At 33.2% G+C, this 22747-nt stretch overlaps 4 protein-coding genes across 5 annotated transcripts; 2 read left to right on the top strand and 2 right to left on the bottom strand.

The window, feature by feature from the left end:
* Positions 1-2570: 2570 nt before the first annotated feature.
* On the top strand, positions 2571-4833 carry LOC106110136 (UPF0160 protein). The gene is made up of 4 exons (XM_013291849.1): positions 2571-2774; positions 2933-3183; positions 3694-4260; positions 4646-4833. The coding sequence occupies exons 1-4, from the start codon at positions 2673-2675 to the stop codon at positions 4803-4805; spliced, it is 1080 nt and encodes a 359-aa protein (XP_013147303.1). The 5' UTR covers positions 2571-2672; the 3' UTR covers positions 4806-4833.
* Positions 4834-6041: 1208 nt separating this feature from the next.
* On the bottom strand, positions 6042-11181 carry LOC106110175 (tRNA pseudouridine synthase A, mitochondrial). Of its 2 annotated transcripts, none has more exons than XM_013291904.1 (8): positions 10999-11181; positions 10674-10739; positions 10054-10282; positions 9345-9511; positions 8668-8941; positions 8346-8445; positions 7415-7570; positions 6042-6754 (listed from the first exon to the last, which is right to left on the bottom strand). In XM_013291904.1, exons 1-8 carry the CDS (start codon positions 11072-11074, stop codon positions 6407-6409), a joined length of 1416 nt encoding a protein of 471 aa, XP_013147358.1. In that variant the 5' UTR covers positions 11075-11181; the 3' UTR covers positions 6042-6406. The 2 variants fall into 2 exon arrangements, with proteins under 2 accessions (XP_013147358.1, XP_013147359.1); XM_013291905.1 differs by having other exon boundaries at positions 11077-11179.
* Positions 11182-11366: 185 nt separating this feature from the next.
* On the top strand, positions 11367-12219 carry LOC106110145 (protein tipE). Its single transcript, XM_013291860.1, has one exon. The coding sequence runs from the start codon at positions 11475-11477 to the stop codon at positions 12153-12155; it is 681 nt and encodes a 226-aa protein (XP_013147314.1). The 5' UTR covers positions 11367-11474; the 3' UTR covers positions 12156-12219.
* Positions 12220-13842: 1623 nt separating this feature from the next.
* Positions 13843-21877, bottom strand: LOC106110164. Its single transcript, XM_013291884.1, has 6 exons — positions 21468-21877; positions 21082-21195; positions 18644-18815; positions 17711-17992; positions 17209-17365; positions 13843-16859 (listed from the first exon to the last, which is right to left on the bottom strand). Exons 1-6 carry the CDS (start codon positions 21573-21575, stop codon positions 16382-16384), a joined length of 1311 nt encoding a protein of 436 aa, XP_013147338.1. The 5' UTR covers positions 21576-21877; the 3' UTR covers positions 13843-16381.
* Positions 21878-22747: the final 870 nt, after the last annotated feature.

The following is a 22747-nucleotide window of genomic DNA, read 5'->3' as shown; positions in this document are numbered from 1 at the left end:
TTTTAGGAAGTCATTAAAACAATTAAAAGCCAAAAACATTACAACGTGACACATTTTTATTACAAGTGTACAAGTTACTTACTATTTTGATGAAACTAGCGTTGTCTCATGATAATATTAAACATACAATGCGGTTAGGTAGAGCGTTTTCGTAGCTACTCGATATTCCAGTATGAACTTGGGGCATAGCTCGAATTTCATAAAAGCATTCGACAAAATTTGTGCAGCCTCTATCAGGCGTAAAGTACACTAACAAATCTTAATGTTATAAATGCGAAAGTTTGATGGATGTTTGTTAAAGTTTGTAGCCTAATCAACTAATGGATTATTCCCAACTGTCACCCCGCTCTGTCCCCATTGGGAACAGAGAATAAAAAGTTTTATCCGTCCCACTTTTTGCCACAACGGGACGGTTTGAACTTATTTTATTTCATAACGGTCGCATCTGTAACCTTATTGGTGATAGGACTAAAAGGTGGGACGGATGAAACTTTTTATTCTCATTGTGGACAGAGGGGGTGACGGTTGAGAATTATCCCAACAAACGGATCTCGATGAAATTTGGCATAGATGTAGAGAATAGTCTGGAAGAGCACATAGGCTGACTTTTTTTTAATTGCATGCGGATGGAGTCGTGGACGAAAGCTAGTAAGACTAAAATGTCGTTGATTTATTTTACAAATTTTCGTGCTAGGCCTCCTGTAGTGTACTAAAGATAACTTGATGAAATCTTTAGTAGTTCAATGCTATAAACAATAAAAAAGACAATGAAAATTACTCAAACTAAAATCGGTAGCGCAATTAAATGCCTGTTAATTGTTGTTCATTACTGATTTCTGCAGTAAGATGCCTTCGCCATACAGCGGCGAGCAACTCAATGATGCCCTCAGTTGCCATGCGAGGTAGGGCTGCGACACCAATGTGAGATATCGATATCGATATCGATATCGAGAAAAATTAATTTTTATTTTTGTAACCCTACTTACTGAATTAGATTTTTTAAAGTGGTAGAGTAAAGCTAACTTAAATGCCAAAAGATTTTCAATTTGACTATCGTTCTTTTATTAAACTATGAGAAAAAGTATGTTAAATACTAGCTCTACAATTCTAGCTGTAATAACAACGTAATTCGTTGCAGGATTGTAAAGTATGATATTATTGTTTAATAACTAAGACTAACAAGACTCAATATCTGTCGAACTAAAGAATTTCTGCAGTACCCTTAAATACTTTTACAATAGTAGAGAAGATGAGATTTTAAATATCTTTAGTGGATTATCGATATCGATATGTGAATTTATCGACAAACACAAACATCACTAGACATGTTTTATCGTTTTCCAAATTTGGTTTTGGAACCGAAGATGCGCCATTGGAAAACTAAGCACGTATCAATTTGTTTTTGCATCTGCAAGAAAAATATTTCGGGACTCTTGTTTTGTTAATGGTCAGTATATCTTATTAAAGGTGGGCTGTGTAGTTACATATGGATATTTTACGAGGGAACAAATGATTGCATCGATTGGAATTCTGTTCATATTAAATTACATTAATAGTGTGGAAGTACACCGGTAGAGGTAGGCGTAGAAAGAGATGGATGGATTGCGTGTAAGGTGACATAATCAAGAAGAGATTGATGACTGAGATGACGTAGTTAGAGGTCGAAAAGCTCTCCGTTTCTAGGGGAGTAGGAGAGAGAGAGGGAATAGAGAGTAGTACGGGGGGACGATATAAATACGTATACAATACAAATTGTACATTTAAATATTATAAGATCAACAAACTTATCCCTCTAGAGAGGATCGACACAGTATGTGCCCTTCCATACATCTCTATCAGTCGTCATATCTGACATCATTCCCTTTAGTATATGCTCTTTCACACAATTCGTAACGTAACGTTTCGTCAGTGAGAAATTACTGTATGTGTCGTCATAGGAATATGTTACAAAAATGTATGAAGCAATCTCGAACGATGATCGATTAACGATTTAAAAAGATATTGATAGTGGCCACATTTTTACAAGACATGTGGGTTCCCACTGACGTGAGACCTGTTTAGCAAAAATGTTCTCAATTATTTTAAAAAAATCACTGCAAGACTTATACTTTACAAAACTTAAACTCAATTAGTTATTTAAACTTTCATGCGTTATTATTATAAAATAGTTAAGGCCGGAATAAAAGTGCGAGGTATCATGTTAACGCAAACGCATGATGGATTTCTAAATACAGTTAGCTCCCTCTGTTGTAAAATTTTGGTAATTAACAGGAAAAATAATTCTCATGTTAGAGAACAATCAGCGCCATCTAGTTATATTAGTAGCACATTTCCCAGGAGGTATTTCCAAAGAGTAAATTATGCTACAGAAAAGTTAAGTTCAAAATAAAAAGTAATCAAGTACGTTAATTCAGTGCATGTTTGAAGACACAGAATTTATTATGTAATGTTGTTTGTTTTTTCATGTTTTATGAACTTCAAAAAGGCAAAGTCGTTAATTTTTTTTCTACTTTTCCGGACTTTGCATTGATACGCATTTGCTCTTAGGTTTGACATTGACATTGACACCTGACAAAATATGACAACTCAGCTCTTAACCTAATATATCCACATAGGAGTGTTTTGTCTAAAAATCGTAGTATTTACTTTCTTTTATAAAATGTTTTACCGTAATGTTTAAAAATATTGTCTATAACATTACCAGTTTTATAAATCTTTCATCAAAATCAAATAAATACCACATTATCAAACGTTTTAATTCAACAATCATGAAGGTACAGTTTAATTTAATCTAAATTATGTTTAACTGAATTAAACATCACATTTTCTTAACTTTGAATTACTCTTCACGTTATAATACTGTAATCTAACAGGTTTTTCATACTTTGAAGTCATTTTTACAATACAAATCTTTATAACTTTCTATTTGCAGATTGGCACTCACGATGGCGTGTTCCACTGCGACGAAGTCCTGGCTTGCTGCATGCTTAAACTATTACCTATCTTCAAAGACGCGGAGATAATTCGTACAAGAGATATGTCGAAGTTAGATACATGTGACATAGTGGTAGATGTTGGTGCTGTGTTTGACCACGAAAAACAACGCTATGATCATCATCAAAGAGAATTTAATGAAACATTAAGCACTGTGAGACCAGAACTAGGTGATAAGTATAAAATCAAGTAAGTTGTATCTTAGTAATATAAATGCGAAATTTTTAATGGATATTTGTTACATTTACACCAAAACGGCTCACCAAATCTTGTTTTGGCCCAGATTTAGAAAATAGTTTAAAAAGAGACTACTTATTAATTTTTAATTTCTTATTCCTATGGTTGGAGTAGCAGACAATAGCTAGTTGTAATAGAAACAATCTAAATTACGCAAACCATTGATTTTAACTTTTTTTTATAATATAAGGTGGCAAACGAGTAAGTGGCCACCTGAATCCACCGAAATGGAAAGCAACTGCTGCCCAGAAACATCTGCAATTACAGATGCGTTGCCTACCCTTAATTTACGGAGGAGGAATTAAGGGTAAGCAATGCAATTATGGTTAATGTAAGAATTAACAGAAATGTCAACAACCTGTTTGAATTACTGTTATTACATATAAATCAGCACTATTTATTATCTTGATAATCATTTTTCTCCATATTGTTGTAGTATTGTAAATAAATTTTTATTTTCAGATTAAGTTCTGCAGGTCTAGTATATGCATACTATGGAGAAAAAGTGATTCGCTCAGTCGAACCTAAAGATGCTCCTATAAGTGATGAAAACTTGAAAGTTATCTATAAAAAAGTCTATGAAAACCTTATAGAAGAAATAGACGGAATAGACAATGGTGTACCAATGACTGTAGAAGAACCGAAATATAGAATTCGTACACATTTAAGCGCTCGTGTTGGCAGATTAAATCCGGAATGGAATAGTGAACAAAAAGTTGATTTGAATGAAGTATTTAAAAAAGCAATGGACATGGTTAGAGAAGAATTTTTGTTTACAGTGAATTATTCAATATCAGTATGGTTGCCAGCTCGGAATTATGTTAAATCTTCATTAGAGAGTAGATTTGAGGTACACAAATCTGGAGCAATATTGGAATTTAAAGAAAGATTTCCATGGAAAGAACATTTGTTTGATTTGGAGACGGAAATGGGGTTGGGTCATCAAACTAAATATGTGATTTTTAATGACAAGCCCAATTCGTGGAGAGTGCAAGCGGTTTCTTTGGATCCTCTTAGCTTTTTGTTAAGGTTAGTGATGTTTGGGAACTTTGTTATTTAGCTATAGTAGTAAAATTCTTATCTACATACATGCAGGATGCATCACAATGTTTTCCTTCATCGTAACATGTAAATGTATGACATTCGAAAACGTAAACTGACTTCAAGACAAACATTTCGGACTTTACGCACACTTTTTCAACAAAAAGGCAAAAACTACTTGATAGTTTTTAATTTTGAAAAATCCGAATCGAGTAGCAGCTATTTTCTTCTCAAATGAAAAAATATAATTAAAAATTGCGGCATAATCTATGAACGTACTTGTATTGATAACCTCCTTTTTGCCATTAAAAACAGTGAAATGGTCAACACTTAGACCAAATAAAAATATAAAATATAAAATTCTTTATTCCAGAAAGCCACTACACAAAGACTGGTGGGGTGTCAGAGATGAAGTATTGAGCGATGTGTCAGGTATTGATGGCTGCATCTTCTGTCACAGTACTGGCTTCATCGGTGGCAATGTGTCAAGAGAAGGTGCTCTGAAGATGGCTATTGCCAGTTTAGAAGCTTGAATACATAATAAAATCGATTAAATACAAACTTTGTTTCTTTTCAACCATAAAATGACTATCTATACTTCTATACTATTATAATAAAGTCTAAACACACTTCTTTGTTGCCTAATATGTCAGCAACTACAGCATATTTTTGAATAACTTTTTTTTTAATAAAAAGCTCACACACCATTAAACTTAGGGGATAAATATTTTTGATAAAAACCCTAATGTGGGAAAGAGATCAAAAGTTGCTGCCAACATCAAGGAAGCAAGGTTGTCATCGTGTCGTGTCATTTTGACATTTGACAAATTTTCATAATTTCATGCGGATGAAGCCGCACGGGAACAACTAGTTTCAAATAAATGCTGAAATTATCAAATATATTTATTTGACCTAAAAGCTTTTTATGCCAGAGTTGATGCATTTTATTAATGTTTTTGTTATATTTTGAAAAACAGTAATGATTTTACAAACCGGAAACCTTTCTTCAAAATATGCAAAAGTAATTGTATAATCCTCGAATTTAAAAAATATCAAATAACAAAATCTTAACTGGAAATAAAATAAAAATTCAATATGTTTAAATATACTTTTATATTAAAATATTTATCTTATACATAAATGATAAAATAATAAAATATTCAGATTGAATATGGATGGCTACAAAGGTAGAGGAAGACCGAAGTAAGTATGGATGGAGAGAAATATGAAAGAAGCTTAAGGAAGTAAATTAAGAGAATAGAGATGTATGGAATAGTACAGTCTGCTACACAAATGTACACTTACCAAATTTTAGAAACTTGAATATTGAAGAATATGTATTAAATCTATACTAAAACAAATGTGGATATAAATTGTTAGTGGAAACTGAAATGTATTTGCCTTATGTAATTTGAAACTACACTTTTGATTACAAAAAGACACTGAAAAAATAAATTATAAACATTGCTACTGTTTTTACCCCGTAATTATGTTTATAGCTGACTGTACAACTATTATAATAAAGCGTAAACCCATACTTCTTTGTTGCCTAAGATGTCGGCAATTACAGCAAATTTTTGAATAATTCTTTCTTTAATAAAAAGCCTTACACTTACGTTAAGCTTTATATATTTTCATGCCATTAAACTTATTGGGAATATATTTTGGATAAAATCACTAATGTGGGAAAGAGACAATAAGTTGCTGCCAAGATCAAGAAAGCAAAATTGCCGTAGTAAGGTAATTGGTATTTTGACATTTGCAATTGAGAATTTGACAGATGTAAATAATAAAATAACGTTTTAAATTTTATGCGGCTGAAGCCGCGCGGGAACAGCTAGTGTAAGAATAAGATAAAACCATATACTTTAAACTGAAAGCGCATACAAGTTTCTATAGATTTGTGAACGTTTACACATTTATGTAGCTGACTGTACTTACTCTGTAGGGAAAATATTTGCTTGATGAGTTTAAACTCTCATAGTGATTGATTATTCGCTTTATCATCATTTTTCGTTTAATGAACATTTATCACCTCTTCACCTTCAGCAGTTCACCTCCTCCCGTACAACTACGCTTCGATAACTCGTGCGAAGTTCCGTTGACATATTTGAGAAATACACTTTAATCTTATCTATGTCATTGATTCATTACTTTTCTCAATTCCATTCATTTTATAATCTTTCTGTTCATCATTCATCACAACTTCATCACCATTTTCCTTATCATCTAAACCTTCATCATCTGATTCTTCATTCAATTGTCCGTTCTCTTTTTCACTGGGAACTTCTTCCGATGGCTCATAATTGTGTTTAGCAAGTTTCTCGAGCCATAATAACATTGAATTCCCTTCAATTTCACCCTTCACTATGTTAGGGTTTATTCTATCCCTTTTAAATGCTTTCACTGATTCTTCTTGTTCTTCCCAAGTGAGGCTGTCGTGGCTGTCTTTGAATTTTGCGTCATACCTTTCATAATGTACCTGAGAAGAAATCTTACTAAGTACTAATATTATAAATGCGAATTTTAGATGGATGTTAGAAGGCATCCCCGGAATGGATCAATAGATTTTGATGAAATTTGGCACAGATGTAGAACATAATCTCGAAGAAGACACTCTTTGTAAGCTAATTCTTTTTATATGAACACGTAAAAACCTTACAGGCATAAAATCCAGTAATTTCGGGGTATCATCACCAGCTTACTATAAGTCCCCACCGAGGGGCTCGGAGCCTACCCTAAGTAACGGACCATTTCGGGGTAACTGGAGAAAATTTAATAATAAAAACCTCTTTGTAATTCGGCAACATTAAAAAAGGTATTGTAATTCTTTTAAAAAATCAATCAATGGCTCCTAAGTAAACTATCATATATCTAGAAAGCTTGCAAGATAAAACATTAATATGAATTTTTACAATTTCTAACTTACATTACACACAAATTAATTTTCTTCAATATGAAAAAAAAATGATGGTGTCAATCTCAGAATTGTTACTACATAGGATTTTCGATTGTCGCTACATAGGAACCATCAAAGTCTAACAGATATATATTTGAATATCAAAACATTCTTATAAAACTATCCATCCTTTATTCTATTTGACTTGACATTAAAATGAATAAGTAAATAAAAAAGTATTACCTTATCCAGTACTAATCCGAGACCAGGTGCAGTCGGGATCATCACTTTGTCTTTGTTAAATGCTTTCTCTAACGTAGAAATATCGGTATTTCCTCGCACTATTGCTATCATCAGACCAACCATCTTCCTGATTTGATGCAGCATGAAACTTTGACCCTAAAAATTCAAATTTATTAAAAGTTGGACTGAGGTTATTAATTGTTAGGGGAAACTAACATGTATTTGCCTTATGTAATTTGAAACTACACTTTTGATTACAAAAAGACACTGAAAAAATAAATTATAAACATTGCTACTGTTTTTACCCCGTAATTATGTTTATAGCTGACTGTACATCTATACTATTATAATAAAGCGTAAACACACACTTCTTTGTTGCCTAAGTTCTCAGCAATTGCAGCATATTTTTGAATGATTCTTTTTTTAATAAAAAGCCCTACATTTACGTCAGGCTTTAGGCTATATATTTTCACACCATTAAACTTAGGGGGTAAATGTTTTGATAAAAACCCCAATGTGGGAAAGAACCATACGATACGAGCTGCCAACATCAAGAAGCAAGATTGCCATAGTAAGGTAATTAGTATTTTGAAATTTGCAAAAAAATAAGATTTTGACAAATGTAAACAATAAAAGTTTTTATAATTTTTTGTGGATGAAGCCGCGCGAGAACAGCTAGTTTATTATAACTACTACTTTCTGATTTTTTTTTTTTGAAAAAAGGTTGAGCCATAAGTCCTATTCCCTTGACCCTTGTTTTATAAGAAGGTGGGATGCATAAATGACATGCAGGGGAAAATATCCTCTTCATGTGCGCCCTTCTGTTACAGGCTATGCATCTTCAAATTCAAACATCAAGCAGCGGTTATTTCGCTATTTTGGCGAATTCCAAACTTTCGTGTTTGTCACGTTATAATACAACAAAATTTACCTTCACTAGTAACTCTGCAAACTCCCACTCGGAATCAACAAAAACTCTATCTAATGTGAACCCCATCATATATCTTGATGCGGAAGGATCTTGGTAATGTCTGAAATAAAAATTTATTAATAAATCAACAAAATAAAGGTAGAAAATTGAGGTTATCCACATTCACCCACTCCCCGCTCCACCCGAGTAAACAAAAAAAGATGTTTTGTTATTTATATCTTTATCTCACTCTAGCTTCGGGTGAAGGACGATCCTGAGTGGGCGTAAAGTGGAGCAATGCGCGATGACTTTTATTTGCACTGTTTTGTGTCTTAGAACTTACTTTTTTTCTGTAAAATTGTGATAACTTTTTGTTCCTACATAAACAGCCAGTACATCATTAACTGCTTTCAATTTGTCCTCTGTTATCCTGTATAGCTTTCTCTCTTCATCATTGACTAATTTCGGTTCCAATACAAAAGTTGGAAGAGTATAGCTATATGTTCGTGCGTTGCATTTGATTTTAGAGTTGAATTTATTTGTGACTCTTTTCACACCAAATACTTTTATGCTTTCTGGTAATCGTTTATTGATTTCCTCTATATCTATTTCTAGAGCTATAAAAAAAATTTACATTCTAATTATTATGAAACTCATACTGTTCTTATCTTACTCCTTCTAAATAAATGTGAAAGTTTGGATGGATGGATGTTCATTAGAGTTTGTAGCCTATACGGCTGAACAGATCTCTAAGAAATTTGGTGTTGGTAAAGGATACTCTGGAAGAACACATAGGCTACTTACTTTTTTTTTTTTAATTCACGCGGACGAATTAGCTAGTACTGATAAATCTAGGAAACATTTGTATATTTGTATGTTATGTAATCTCAAAAACTAATGGGCCAATTTCGAAAAATCTTTCACCATTATAAAGCTACAGATTTTATTACCATTTATTTATTCCGCACAACTACATACTGACAAACAGCTTGTACAAATATAAACTTGTTAAATACTTACGTAACTTTAGTGATACAACTTGTCGCGCTGCGGAGACTCCTTTATCAGTTCTTGAACTTCTCTGAAATTGTGCATTTTGTTGGTTATTGAAGTCTTCCTCTGTGATATACTTTGCCTCAAATAATGCCTTCAGCAGATCCTCCTCTATAGTCCTTACACCAGGATTCCTAAAAAACATTTTAATGAAAATTACTGTGTTTTCAATTTCTTTTTCTTGATAGTTGTATTTTTTTATTGTGTCACTTTGAATAAGATCTCTTGTCTTATATATACAGCTTTGGCCTGAGATTCTCTCCGCAGAATTTTAAAATAAAAAGAAGAAAGCTCATGTGTTCTTTCCAATTATAGTCTATATCTATGACAAATTTTATTGAAATCCATTGAGTCTTTTGGGTTAAACATTCTTACAAAAATCCATCCATCCATCTACACTTTGAATATTTTAATATCAATAGATTGTTCTTAGTATGTGTAACAAGGGCTTAGTTTATCATCAAGTAACAAGCAATTTTTCTAAAGATATCTTCTTATCATCTCTACTACTTTATCCCTTTTTATGGGAGTACCCATAGGGCTGGCACACCTTTCTTATATATTTTTAATGAACAGCCTCATTTAAAAAAAAAACATATAGATGAATTGAGTACCTCCTTCTTTTGGGAAGTCAGTCAAAAATAAGTTTATATTACAAACATGTTTCCATTCTTACCTTTGCATTCCATAGTAATCTACACCGCAATATCCTAACAGCATTGCCATTTTCTTCCTTTTTACTCTTTCGAAAGGAGAACTACAAGGTTTCTTTCCATCAGTCTCGCCATCTTCTTTTACATCCTTGGCATCTTCCCATTGACGCTTGTTACGATTCTTGTAACGAGTAAATTTTTTATCACTGACCAGTTTATCACTGATTTCTTTTGGTGTTGCTGTCTCCACTTCTGAAATGTGACCAATCTTAAAAATAAAACTTAAAATAATAGCCAATAGTGATTCTGAGTTAATGTGAGGTTGCTTTAGCCACTAATTAGCAAATGTTTATCAAAACATGTGTAACATTTATAATTCATTTTCAATTCATCCAAATAATATAATCTTACTAATATTATAAATGCGAAAGTTCCGATGGTTGTTTATTAATATTTCAAGATCTAAACTGCTGAATAGATTTCAATGAAATTTTGCATAGACTTAGCACATAGGGAAACACATAGACTAGTAAGTACGTTTTCTTTTAATTCTGCAAACCGAGACGCAGGTGACAACTAGTTGATGATAACAATTGGGTGCTTTAAAAATAATCTAGATCCTCCAACATTAATGATTACTTACCAATAACATTTTTAGGGTCTGCTTGAACTGCTGTCTCCATTCCTGTGACAGTCCTAATTTGTAAACCTAAAAAATGTCATGAAAATAACAAACATACAAGATGGCTTACTATGATATACACTTTATAGACTTGTTTTTGCCAACTATCCAAGATTGTGTACCGACTTTGAGGTTATGTTTTGAATGAAGCAAAAAAATAACGCGCGTAACATAAAATAACATGTTAAAATAAACTTCTTTCTACATAAATAATAATGGACAAGAATAACATACAATAAAAGAGTGAAGTTATGGACAGACACGTGTAATAATTATATTTTAATACCTGATTTTGTTATTGGATGTCGCGGCAGAGTCTGTCTTAAGGTACATACAAACGAAGTTAATAATCTGAAGGACATACCTAAAACAACATTAAAAGGCGGACACTTTATAGTTACTTTTTTCTGTACTATTTATCTTTTATTTTAATAAACTTTATTGAAAATATCTCTCCCTTGATTTACGTCAAAAAACTGTCATGTGTCAATGTGTCATTACATTATGTCAACATTAATGGGATTGCCAGTAAGTCATAATATTTTTCCTATAAAATAAAGTTAATTTCTGCAGTCCTGAAAATATGGGTATGTATTATTTACATCTTCTAAGATCGCATCTTAACATTGAAAATACTATTATTTCCCAAGTTTACTTTTTGCAAACTTCTACAATGCGCATGTGTGAATTCAGCGCATGCCTAAAGGGAAGTTAATGTAGAATGTGATATTCATTCACAATGGGTTGAGGCAGTGCATAAAAATGAGAGGTGGAAGTTCAGAAAGATTGGTGGTGCGTGCTTCTCGCAGAAGAGGAGAAACACGCGCAAAACTAACAAAGTACATAACCGTTGTGTTAGCTACTATTCTTAGTGGCGGAGGTTCCGCACTCCTGTTCTTAGTGCCATTGTACGCTGATCCAGCTTTGAGTGCCCTAGCGGCCGACTTTGACCCAGTGCCCGCGGAATGCGTGACAGAGAGGCGTGACGACCGACTTGGTCTGGATAATTGCACTTGGGCGTCTTGCAGGGAAGGTTGCACGAGCGACGCCTACAAATGTATTCAATTGCACGTGAAATATAAAGCATACAGCGAAGAATGGCGGCCCGCTGTACTCTACGTCAATATAAAGGGATGCGGGTACCCTCCGGTGGTTGATTGCGACAATTTTACTATTAATTTTGGGTATGTCGGAGCTAGATATCCTTGTTACTGGTCGCGAGCGGATAATACTGTGGTCGTACCACGCTGGTCGAGGGGAGAGCAAGTGGCCACCGTGACGAGGACCTTGGCCTTGCCGTTGTTTCTATCCGGATGCGCTGGCATCGGGCTGTGCGCCCTGCATTGCGAATGCAGGCCTCGCCGTCGCCGTCGCCCGCCGCGCCGCCCGCCCCGCCTTCCGACGCTCTCACCAGACGAAACATCGGTATATAGACTAGGTTAGTTTTGCTATAAATCTTCCAATTTTGAGTGTTTACCTACCTTACGGCACAAAGATAACTACTAGATATTCCATTGTACATTCTATAGTAAGTAAATGAGTGTAAATAATACATTGGAGTTTTATTTAGCCTTTATATACCATTACTTATGGATGCGGTAATTGAAAATAGCGTATAATTTCAATTCTACAAAATTATCATATTACTTATTAAGGTTTCCAAATACGTGTTGTCGCTGCTTATCCGAAGTCCTGTGAGGCATTTACGATCATCCGTAATTGTTCCTGTTTTTCATTCCTTCACTTCATTTTGAGTAACATGATATAATGCAAGAAAAATGAACCTCCTTTCGTTATGTTAAACTAAAATAAAAGGCAACTAAGCTTAAATACAATGAATTATGCTTGTTCGTGCTACCATGAATCACGAACAAAAAGTTCTAGCGTAAACAATTCAAACAATAGCTTTTGTTAAAATACTGGCAGGGCGGAAAACTCATCTACTTTAAAAAAATAACTTGAGATTTTTTTTATAAGCAGCCAGTGACTGATGTGAAAAGCGGTCATGGTCTTTGCTTTTAGAAAGTAAAAAAAGGTGTCATAAAATCCAACGAATAAATCGCGAAGATGTAACCTTGTAATGAAGTATCTTTAAGGCCATAAACTACTTTCATAAGAGGCTCTTAAGGTCAACATCACTTGAAAACATCGATCCGCCTCTTACAATATAGGTTAATGTTACCAGCCACTTTTCCCTTGACAAATATGTAGTTTATTGAAGATTTGCTGTTGCTTGCGACTTCGCCCGCGTGAAAAGAAAAATACAGCCTGTTGCAGATAAATTACCTTTCTAATGATTAAAGAATTTTTGAAATCGGCCCAGTAGTTTTTACGTGAATCGCACACACAAAAATCCAAAAAAATACAGATATTTTCTATTTATAATATTAGTATATATAATTAATAAAACTTCCTAAATATATCTACTATAGGACATTTTTGACCGACTTCACAAAAGATCGTACTCAGTTCGACTGTGTTCTTTTATCGCACATGGTTCGATGTAAAATTGCGATCTACTGGGATTTAAAATAAAAGAACTCCGATAAAAGTAAATAATTTTATTTCAAGGTTTATAATGCGTCTTTATAACTTTAGAGTACAAAATTATGTTTCCGTTATAGTCCAATACCATTCGTATTAGTACTTAACATTCAGTCTTCATGCGTACTTATTCACACGTCCACTTTCTATCAAGTTTAAAACAAAAATAAATACATCTGTCATTATTTAAAGTCAACTGTCAAATTTGTGTTAAAAGGCAAAGGCCATTGAAACGTAGAGCCAAAAAAATTCTGTCACATTTTTGTGATGAAGTATAAAGCTTTCGTTTTTAATTTCATTGATGGATTAAAAATGATAACTACATTGGCAGTATTTAAAATTACATAATATTACGATTACATTAATTTACCTATTCTAAGAACAATCTTTTTCGGAAGCACTGGCTAAATAGAAACAATGGATTAGTACTACATGATACTTCCTTCGAAATACATTTAAATTTAAAATACGCCTATAGATTGGATTTTTATGAAGAAAATCAGACAGTATAAATAATTTAAAAGAAAAAAAAAAACAGATTTTAATTACGGAACACTATTTAACAAATAACTAATTTATTCAAATTGCATTTAGTACGGAAATTTGATTATTATAGAAAATAAAATACATAGAAACACACTGTTTTTAAACAATAAACATTCTTGCCTACATCTCATTGTAAATGCTTTTTTAAAGGTACCAATTACTGAAGTTTCGTATATACAAATGGTTTGGTCACATACAGTCCTTTACATATTAAACCGCGATTAAAAAATCTCAAATCAGATCAATGACAAACACAAAATAAATGGTAACATTACATAAACTGAGAGTATACTTCTCATCAACATAAACGCGCATAACCTAGCCGAAATAAAAAAAAACAAGACAGTCTAATAAAAAAAAAATAAGTAAACCTGTGACACCTACACCCGTTTTTAAGTCACTAAAATAGGTGTCACAAGAAATTAATGGAATAGAATCTTTTAAGTAAAAAAAGATGAAGAAAGAAATCGGAAATTACTCGAAAAATTCCATTCCATTTTACAATTCCGCTAAAATATATACACTATGTTAAAAAAATAAATTAAAACAAACATCTTTAATCACAACCACTCCCTTATCCAAAACAGCTTGGTGGCATTAAGAAATTTTCTAAAGAAATGTCATTCCATTTGCTATTCCAGATATTATTAACTACATTGTATTAACATTAAGGTGATTGAATAAACAAAACAAAAGAAACTGGTCCAACTAAAATTCGCTGTACAATAAACAGCCCAAAAAAAAAATTACTTTGATTAAAAAGTAAAAAGATCATAGAGTAAAGATTTATAACGCATAAAATGCATGTAACCTATTGACATTATTACGATGTTGCCATCGTACAAATTTTTCCGAAACGTTGGCAGCAGAAAGTTAGGTTATAATCTTATGACATTCAATCACCAAAGAATTAAATCGCCTTAACATTGTTTTCTCAATCATCATAAATGCTAAATACAAAATTATTGTTTAGACAATAATTTCGACAATTCAACTAAGAATGAATACATAATTACTATCAAATTGAATCCTCATTATGCATATTCTTTAACATTGGATACAAAATGTACAGCACAGCCATTGCGTCATTTAAATACTTAATATTCTGGCATATTTATTTAATTCAATTTCACCATTACCCTGTTGATTCAAAGATTTTAATCTGTTAATAAAATGGCAACACTTGCAAGAAGTAGTAGGCACAGATAATAAAAAAATAAATTGTATCTACACAACATAAGATTTTCTTAAGGGATATGGTGAAAACGTAATTTATCGTTTATACCTCTATCTATTCTATGATTACATTGTCATAATCTACGCAATGTATGCAATATTTCGTTCGTATATAATACTAAAAGAAATTTCAGTCATTAAAGGCCAAGCCGTTGATATATTTTTGTTTACACCTTAATATACATGGTGTTTTTATTGCTATAATAGTAACATTACTAGAGGGAAAAATGTTGCGCGAGAAATAATTATTATTTTAATGGCAACACTGTTCCCTCTTTGTAATCCACAGATTAATTATTGCATTTACAGTGTCACACATATCATCCATAAAATATAATTATAACTCCAGTACAAATAGTGATGTGACTGTTTATGGTTTTGTGAAATAGAATCGAGTTACGATTAGAATCTGTCATCCGCAAAACTTCAACTAAACTAAAAATAACCTCTAACCGAAAATTTGTGTGTGTAGAGTATGAATTTTTATATTCAATATTAAAATTTTGTTAAAAAATGGTTCTCGATTCAAAATCGAATTAAGTCACATCACTAAAAAGAAACAATAAACACTGTGTCGTAGATTACAAACGTTTCTAAACTAAAAATAGGTGTCAACTTGTCTACGCAATAATTAATCTGTGGCAAATTATCACGTAATAACATTTTTAGCATATATTGGAATAAGGCAATGTACCCTAATACAGTTCAAAGGATTTCAATATCTTCGACGTCATTTAGTTTAGTTTTCATCGAAAAACGTCCATATTCATGAATATATCTTGAGCAATACACAAGCTCAACAATACATTTAATATTGCTTTTAACACCAATGAAACAGATTTCTTTTTTAAGATAACTCGGAATATACAGCTAAGAAAAGTTTTATTATCTGTTGAAAATCTTTTATTCTATGTCACATTAATTACTCTATGAGTAACATAACACATGAAAACTTTTTAATCTATATTCAAATTGGAATCTTTAAGAATTAGAGCCTAAAACAGTGATCGGCAAAATCGGCTTCAAGGCCACGTGTGGCTCTTAGAATCTTATTTTGCGGCTCAAACTTATTTAAACTTTTCAAGAAGATGCAAGCATAAGAAATTTAATATAATTTAGTGTAGTACTTGTTTAGTTTAACAAAATCTTACAAAACAAGCAGATTTGGCTCTCTTTATTTTTAATTGCAATGTTCATATACCTCTTTGGCTAAAAAGTTTGCCGATCACTGGCATAGTTTCAATTATTTCGGTACATAGAAATCAATTTCATTGGATACATTAACCAACTATATAGGAACATTAAATTCATGAACACGGACAAGACTATCAGTAACAAAGCGATCAAAGAACAACTTGTGACATTTGGGAGGTTAAGCGATACCGTTTCCTTTCCAACTCTATATTAGTATCTAAACCACGTTTAACAGCTACATTAGAAGGTGTCACAGTATCTAAACTGGCTTCGATCAACCTTGAAGATCTACAGAATCTATAATCTGCTGGGTTGTTTACTCTTTGACATGTCATATCTATAGCTGTCGGTAAACGATAGTAATCTTGAATATTGACATTTGGAGCTGGATTATTATCTGAAAGATCTAGAACGGAATAAGCATTATCTAACCTTCGTTCTGTGACTGGTCGTTGCCGATAGTCCATGTTGATATAACTGGATGTGCTGCAAGAACTGGTAGCCGGAGACACTTGGCAGCTCGGGGAATGACATGGTGTCAGGTTTGGCGAAGTCCTAGCGCTGCTGTAGCCCTGATCTATCTCGGAGTCACCGGTACCATCACGTGATTTCAATATTTGCATCATCCTGGAATGGAATAATTATTTTTTTAAATAAATTTTAACTATGAGATAGAATATTTTGTGGACAAAGATATCAGAATATTCGCTTCTGTGTTATAACCAATAGAAAGGATATCTACCAAAAGGGACATCAACTCTCTTATGCTTTTAGCGTCTTTTCGGCCTTTGATCATCATTAGTACTCAAGTTCAAGTTTTATTTGTTTCGTCTGGTCCTTCGAGCAGGATTTATAATAACTAATATATGAAATTAGTAAATCTTAAATAGTTAAATAACTTACAAGGTAAATCATAAATTTTTTCTGTAAAAAGTTATCTCTGTAAAAGTTATTCTTAACAAATGAATCATCTTACCTCTGCAGTAAACGTGCGATAGGAGCGACGCTGGTGGGTTTCCTGCCAGTGACGGTAGCGAGCCAGCCGGGCCATGCGCATAGTCCTAGGTCTGCGCGGGCGCACGCCACACACGCGCACCCAACGTCCACTGATTCTACCACCTTCAAACGCACATCTGGGAACAACAGTTTAAATTTAAGAGATTTTTATATCATAAGGTAAACAAGCAAGAAACATTTGCAATAGATTCATTGCTTTTAATCGACGTAAGAAGGGATATTTGTCCTTTCTATGCGTTCCAATTTCTATAAAATACAATTAGCCTTCAATACCTTTTCTTGAAACATAATGGGAGAGAAAGGCACCAGTAATTAGGGCTCTAACACGCACACTCTTTGGGCGAAACGCAAAATTCGTTGCATCGGGCGAGCCCGTTTCGTCAACAGATTGTATTTTTGCTAGCGTCACCATTGTCAAAACATTACACAGAGCAAAAAAACAACAATAAAAAACAACTCACCAGATAATGTCAAATCCAAATACGATTCAAGCAGTTTGGCACCATCGCGCTTAAAGCGCCTCACGAATTTCGGATGTCTAGTGGTCAGGTCGCTGTCTGTGATGACGTACTGCGCTAGAAGTGCTGCAAAGGTCACAGGAGTGGGTGCGAGCAGCCTCCACCGCACGTGCTGGCCAACCATCCACTCCAGTTGCCTGAACGTCTTCCCGCAGAGCTGGACCCCACTCACTTTGGATAATGTTTTCAATGTTGGCGCTCGACTTAATTTCTCTTCACTTTTAGCTGTAAACAAATACATTTAAGAATAACTGGTACTCGCGACTTCGTCCTAGTGAAATTAAAAAGTAGTTACATTGCATAGCCTATGTTACTCAGCGATAAAATAGCTTTTTAATAGTGAAAGAGTTTTTTAAATCGGCCCAGTAGTTTTTGAGTTATTTCAATACACACAAAAATTCAAATCTTTCTCTCACTATCTTTATAATATTAGTATACACTAGCATTCCCTAACTTTGTTAAGCGCAGAATTAAAATAAAAGAATGTCAATATTCAGCATTCATACATTAGCTACGAAATCGAATACCATAGAGATAGGGAAAAAACTCAATTAGTAGGCTGTATTTCCTTCCACAGTATGTACTACATTTATACCAAATCGCAGTTAACAGTTGTGGAAATACTTTTTAACATGTCTGTGTCATATTTGTTAACATTTTCTTAACTATCTTTCGCCCGCGACTTTGTCCACGCGGCATTGAAAAAATCTTAGCAAATAATCTATGTTTTCTTCCAGACTATATTTCTGCCAAATTTCATCAAGATCCATTCAATCGTTTAAGTTACAAACTCTAACAAACATCGAACATTCGCATTTATAATATTATTAAGATATAAATTTGAATTGAAAAGAGTATGTATATATGTAAACATACCTGCTAAACTGAGACAGGCTAGAGCGACATGTGTGAGTCTATCGGAGCGCAGTCTGTGCGCGTCCATGAACAAGTCCAGCTGAGCAACAGCCGAGTGCAGCGTCGCTAGCGTGAGGCTAAGCTTCTTGGTGACGTCACGCAGTTGCTGCACTAAAGCGCCACGGAATTCCAACTGAAAAATCGGAAATCGGTCAGTTTTGATGTTTATTTGTTTATAGCGGTTGCTTGCGTGAAATTAAAAATTAATAACAAGATATAATCTATGTTGCTCAGTGAAAACGTAGCTTTTTAATGGTGAAAGAATTTTCAAAATCGACCCAGAGGTTTAGTTATACAATACATACAAAAATATAAAAATACAAATAATTCCTCTTTATAGTAATAAATGTATACGGCTACATAATTACAAATCTTTCTTCTATTATTAGTACTAGCTTTCGCCCGCGAATCCATCTGTGTGGAATTACAAAAATGCCTCTTAATTATTCCACACTATCCTCTACATCTATGCCAAATTTCAAGATCTGTTCAGCAGTTCAGGTTAAAAACTCTAACAAACAAACATCCACCCATCTAAACTTTCGTATTTGTAATATTAGTGAGATTATTTTAGGTATAAGAGTTCTTTTATTGGGTAAAAGGATGAGAATGACTGCAACGGAAGCATAAACTATCTGAACTATTATCAAAATATCTTTGTAATAAGCTTAAATTATTTGCATTGCTTTATTAAAAGCATTTACATTATAGAGTAAATACTTTAAATGGGATACAAAACAATGTTGTATTTCATGCTTTGGTCTCAAATTGATTTTTCATTATTTTAACTTGTAAACAAATAAATCATGATTTTTAAAGGCCTATAGAAAATAAATTTTAACAACAAAATTATTGAGTAACTTGTAACATGCAGCATATTGCATCACATTACACAATTCACTCTCAGAGTTGCAATATGAAAGGATAATGAAATATTACATTCTGTTGCATCAATTACAATTTAAAAGTTTATTAAGATAACAGGTGCGTGGAAGGTGACAAGATCAAGAAGAGAGTGATGACTGAGATAACAGATGATAGTTATTTGGAGGATGCAAACTTGGTGCCAACCCTACAGAAGTAGGATAAGGTTCGGGGGATGATAATTTTAAGATAAAAATCTTATATAGACGAGGAAAACAGATGTAATGATAATTCATTTAAAAAAACAGCTATGAGTTTAGTTTAGCCATGTACAGTAAATCCGTAACACAAATTTCATACGCCCTCATAATGTGTAAATTACCACCAATAATAAAATCGGCCCAGTAGTTATCAAGTTGTTTCAATTCATAGGAAATACAGATATTTTCTCTTTATAATAATAGTACAGATATAGAAGGTTGACTACAATGTGATTTATGGTTCTGCAGTGTAGAAAAACTTGTTATATAGAGGATTCCTACAATTTGAACCCTCTAACTGTGTTATAGGGGGTTTACTGTACAGTTAAGGAAGATTTTCTGTTTGTTTGCTTGTTATCCCTACTGTGAGGCTCTTAGAGTGGACTAGGGCTTAGTCAACCACACTGCCTCTTAGTTTGACTAACTTATTTTCAAATTTCTTTACTAAAATGTGCAGGTTATATCACAATATTTCCCTTCTCCATAAGACATTAGATAAATGTACATATGAAAAAGATACATGGCATATTTCCAGATAGTAAAAATATAAATTTTAAAGGTGTTTATTCTATAGAAATATAATTTCTAATAGTCTCTGGCTATTAGAAATTATAGAGATGATTAGATGATCTCTGGCATGAGATTACTGGAGGCTATGTGTACCAACATTTTAGACAAATTTAACTCTTTTGATCCATTTATTATAAACTAGGTTTCGCCCGCGTCTCCGTCCGCGTGGATTTAATAAAAAAAGTGAGTAGCCTATTTGTTCTTCCAGAGTATCCTCTACATCTATGCCAAATTTCATCTAGATCTGTCCAGCTGTTTAGACTACAAACTCTAACAAACATCCATCCATCCATCTAAACTTTCGCATTTATAATATTAGTAAAATTTATATAAAAGTGTGTTTCATGGGCATCACCAGGAAATAATACAAGGGAAGAGGCAAACACCACACACTTAGAATATGGAAAAATGTAAAATAGATATAAAAACTACTTAGTATGAGACCATATTAATTGTAACTCCCTTTAGACCTACATAAATCAACTGGCGATGCCTAGGATGTGTTTACTCCTTTAAATTTTTTTTTACTTTAACAGTAGTGGCCAATATATACATTTTGTCTTGATAATGTGGCTTTATTACCATTTATATTGTACATTGTTTTTGAATTCACATTTTACTTAAAATATCTCTGTTTAGTCACTAAGAAGCTTACTTGTATTTTGATTTAATTTAATAAGTTTAAGTAATAATTATGCAACTTACCTGTGGCGACTGGAGGTGAATAATTGGCTTTTGTGCCTCTTGTTCTAGTAGATTTTTCCATATGTCGTCTCTGTACTCGCAATAAAATTCGTCGTCAGGGTCAGTGAGCAATGACTAGAATAAAAGATAATTAAGTTAATAATTGTCAAGATATTTTTATAAAAAAATTATGACAACATATGTTAGGAAAGTTACATGAAGAATATTACGGAACAAAGGACCTTTTTGGATAGAGGCGCGACTGTCACATGGTTATAAGTAAAATCCGAGAAAAGTAATGTCATAATGAAAAAAAATATTTCTGAAAGTAATACACTTAGCTTTCGTTATAAATTGTAAGAACAATGCAATATCACATATCAAAGATAAAAGTTAACACAACTTACACTTGTTTCAATCTTCACTTCTGGTTTCTCGGGTTTTATCACAGTATCATTAGAGGCTTGGCTCCTCACACTCGACAAATTAAGCTTCGACATGTTTAAGGACTCCATTGCTCAAGGAATTGCTAAGCTTTAAAAATACCCACTAAAAACTGAGCTGATATTAACACGTCGACTTTTTATATGACAGTCACCACGTGGAAACAAATGTCAAAAAACTCTCGGGATCATCTCGATTTTGGTGAATAATTAAAAAGCGTTTCTTCATGTGCTTCGATCACTTGTTTCATGCTATTCAGTCATAAAATCAGACAAGATATTGCACATGAAATTATAACGTTCGACTACATCATGATGCAATTCCCGCAGCATTTTGACATTGACACAGAGAGAATTCAATTGACTGACGGCTCTGCTGCCAAAGAGTAAAATGACGCCGTCGTTTTTCTAAAAAGGAAACACTGTAAATTAATTAGAAAGCTTGCAAATGTCTTCATAAAAAGGTAAGATTTTTTTAAAGAACTAACGTGTTCATCTTTAACACATTCAGGCGATGGATTTTAACACATTTCAAGGAAAATATTAACAGCCTTGATATTTTTATGAACAAAACGGTTATGACCATATATGGTCATTCCCGGTTTTATTCTTTGGTTGTACCAACATTTCAGCATCTGGAAGTAGTGATGTTCTCAGATTCGTTTGTTTTTAGACATAATTTGGCTTAAGAATTGAAGATACGACATGAAAGATTTGGAAACCTTTTTGCTTTCAGGAAACATCTTTGGATACGTCGTTTACCAGAGAAAAATTATGTGCGTTATAGAGTAAAAGAATAAGAATTCTAAATAATAAACATTATATAGAATTTGAAACTTAATTAATTAATACTTATTTGCTTCATTTACAAATCTACATAATGTACAGTTTTGCGTGACAATGGTTTTTATCATAAAGTTCATCATCACCAGCTTACTATACGTCCCCATTGACGGGCTCAGAACTTACCCTAATAAGAGGTTACTAGGCCATAGTTAACCTCGCTGGCCCAGAGCGGTTTGGTTGACTTCACACATGTTTTTTAATTTCTTCTCTAAAATGTGCAGGTTGCATCACGATGTTTTTCTTTTGTGAATGTGTGTGTATTCAATGTGTAAGTATATCGGGTAAATAATCGCCTAACAGTGGTAGTGCCCGCTTTAACATCTTAGCACGAATAGGCCGGCACGCCCGGTGTAATACCACGACCACACAGAAGACAGTCGTGAAATGGAAGCAATTCC

The sequence above is a fragment of the Papilio polytes genome, unplaced genomic scaffold (assembly GCF_000836215.1).
Source record: "Papilio polytes unplaced genomic scaffold, Ppol_1.0 DF820844.1, whole genome shotgun sequence".
In the NCBI taxonomy this organism is placed as follows: Eukaryota; Metazoa; Arthropoda; class Insecta; order Lepidoptera; family Papilionidae; genus Papilio; species Papilio polytes.
This window is presented reverse-complemented; position numbering and strand designations above follow the sequence as displayed.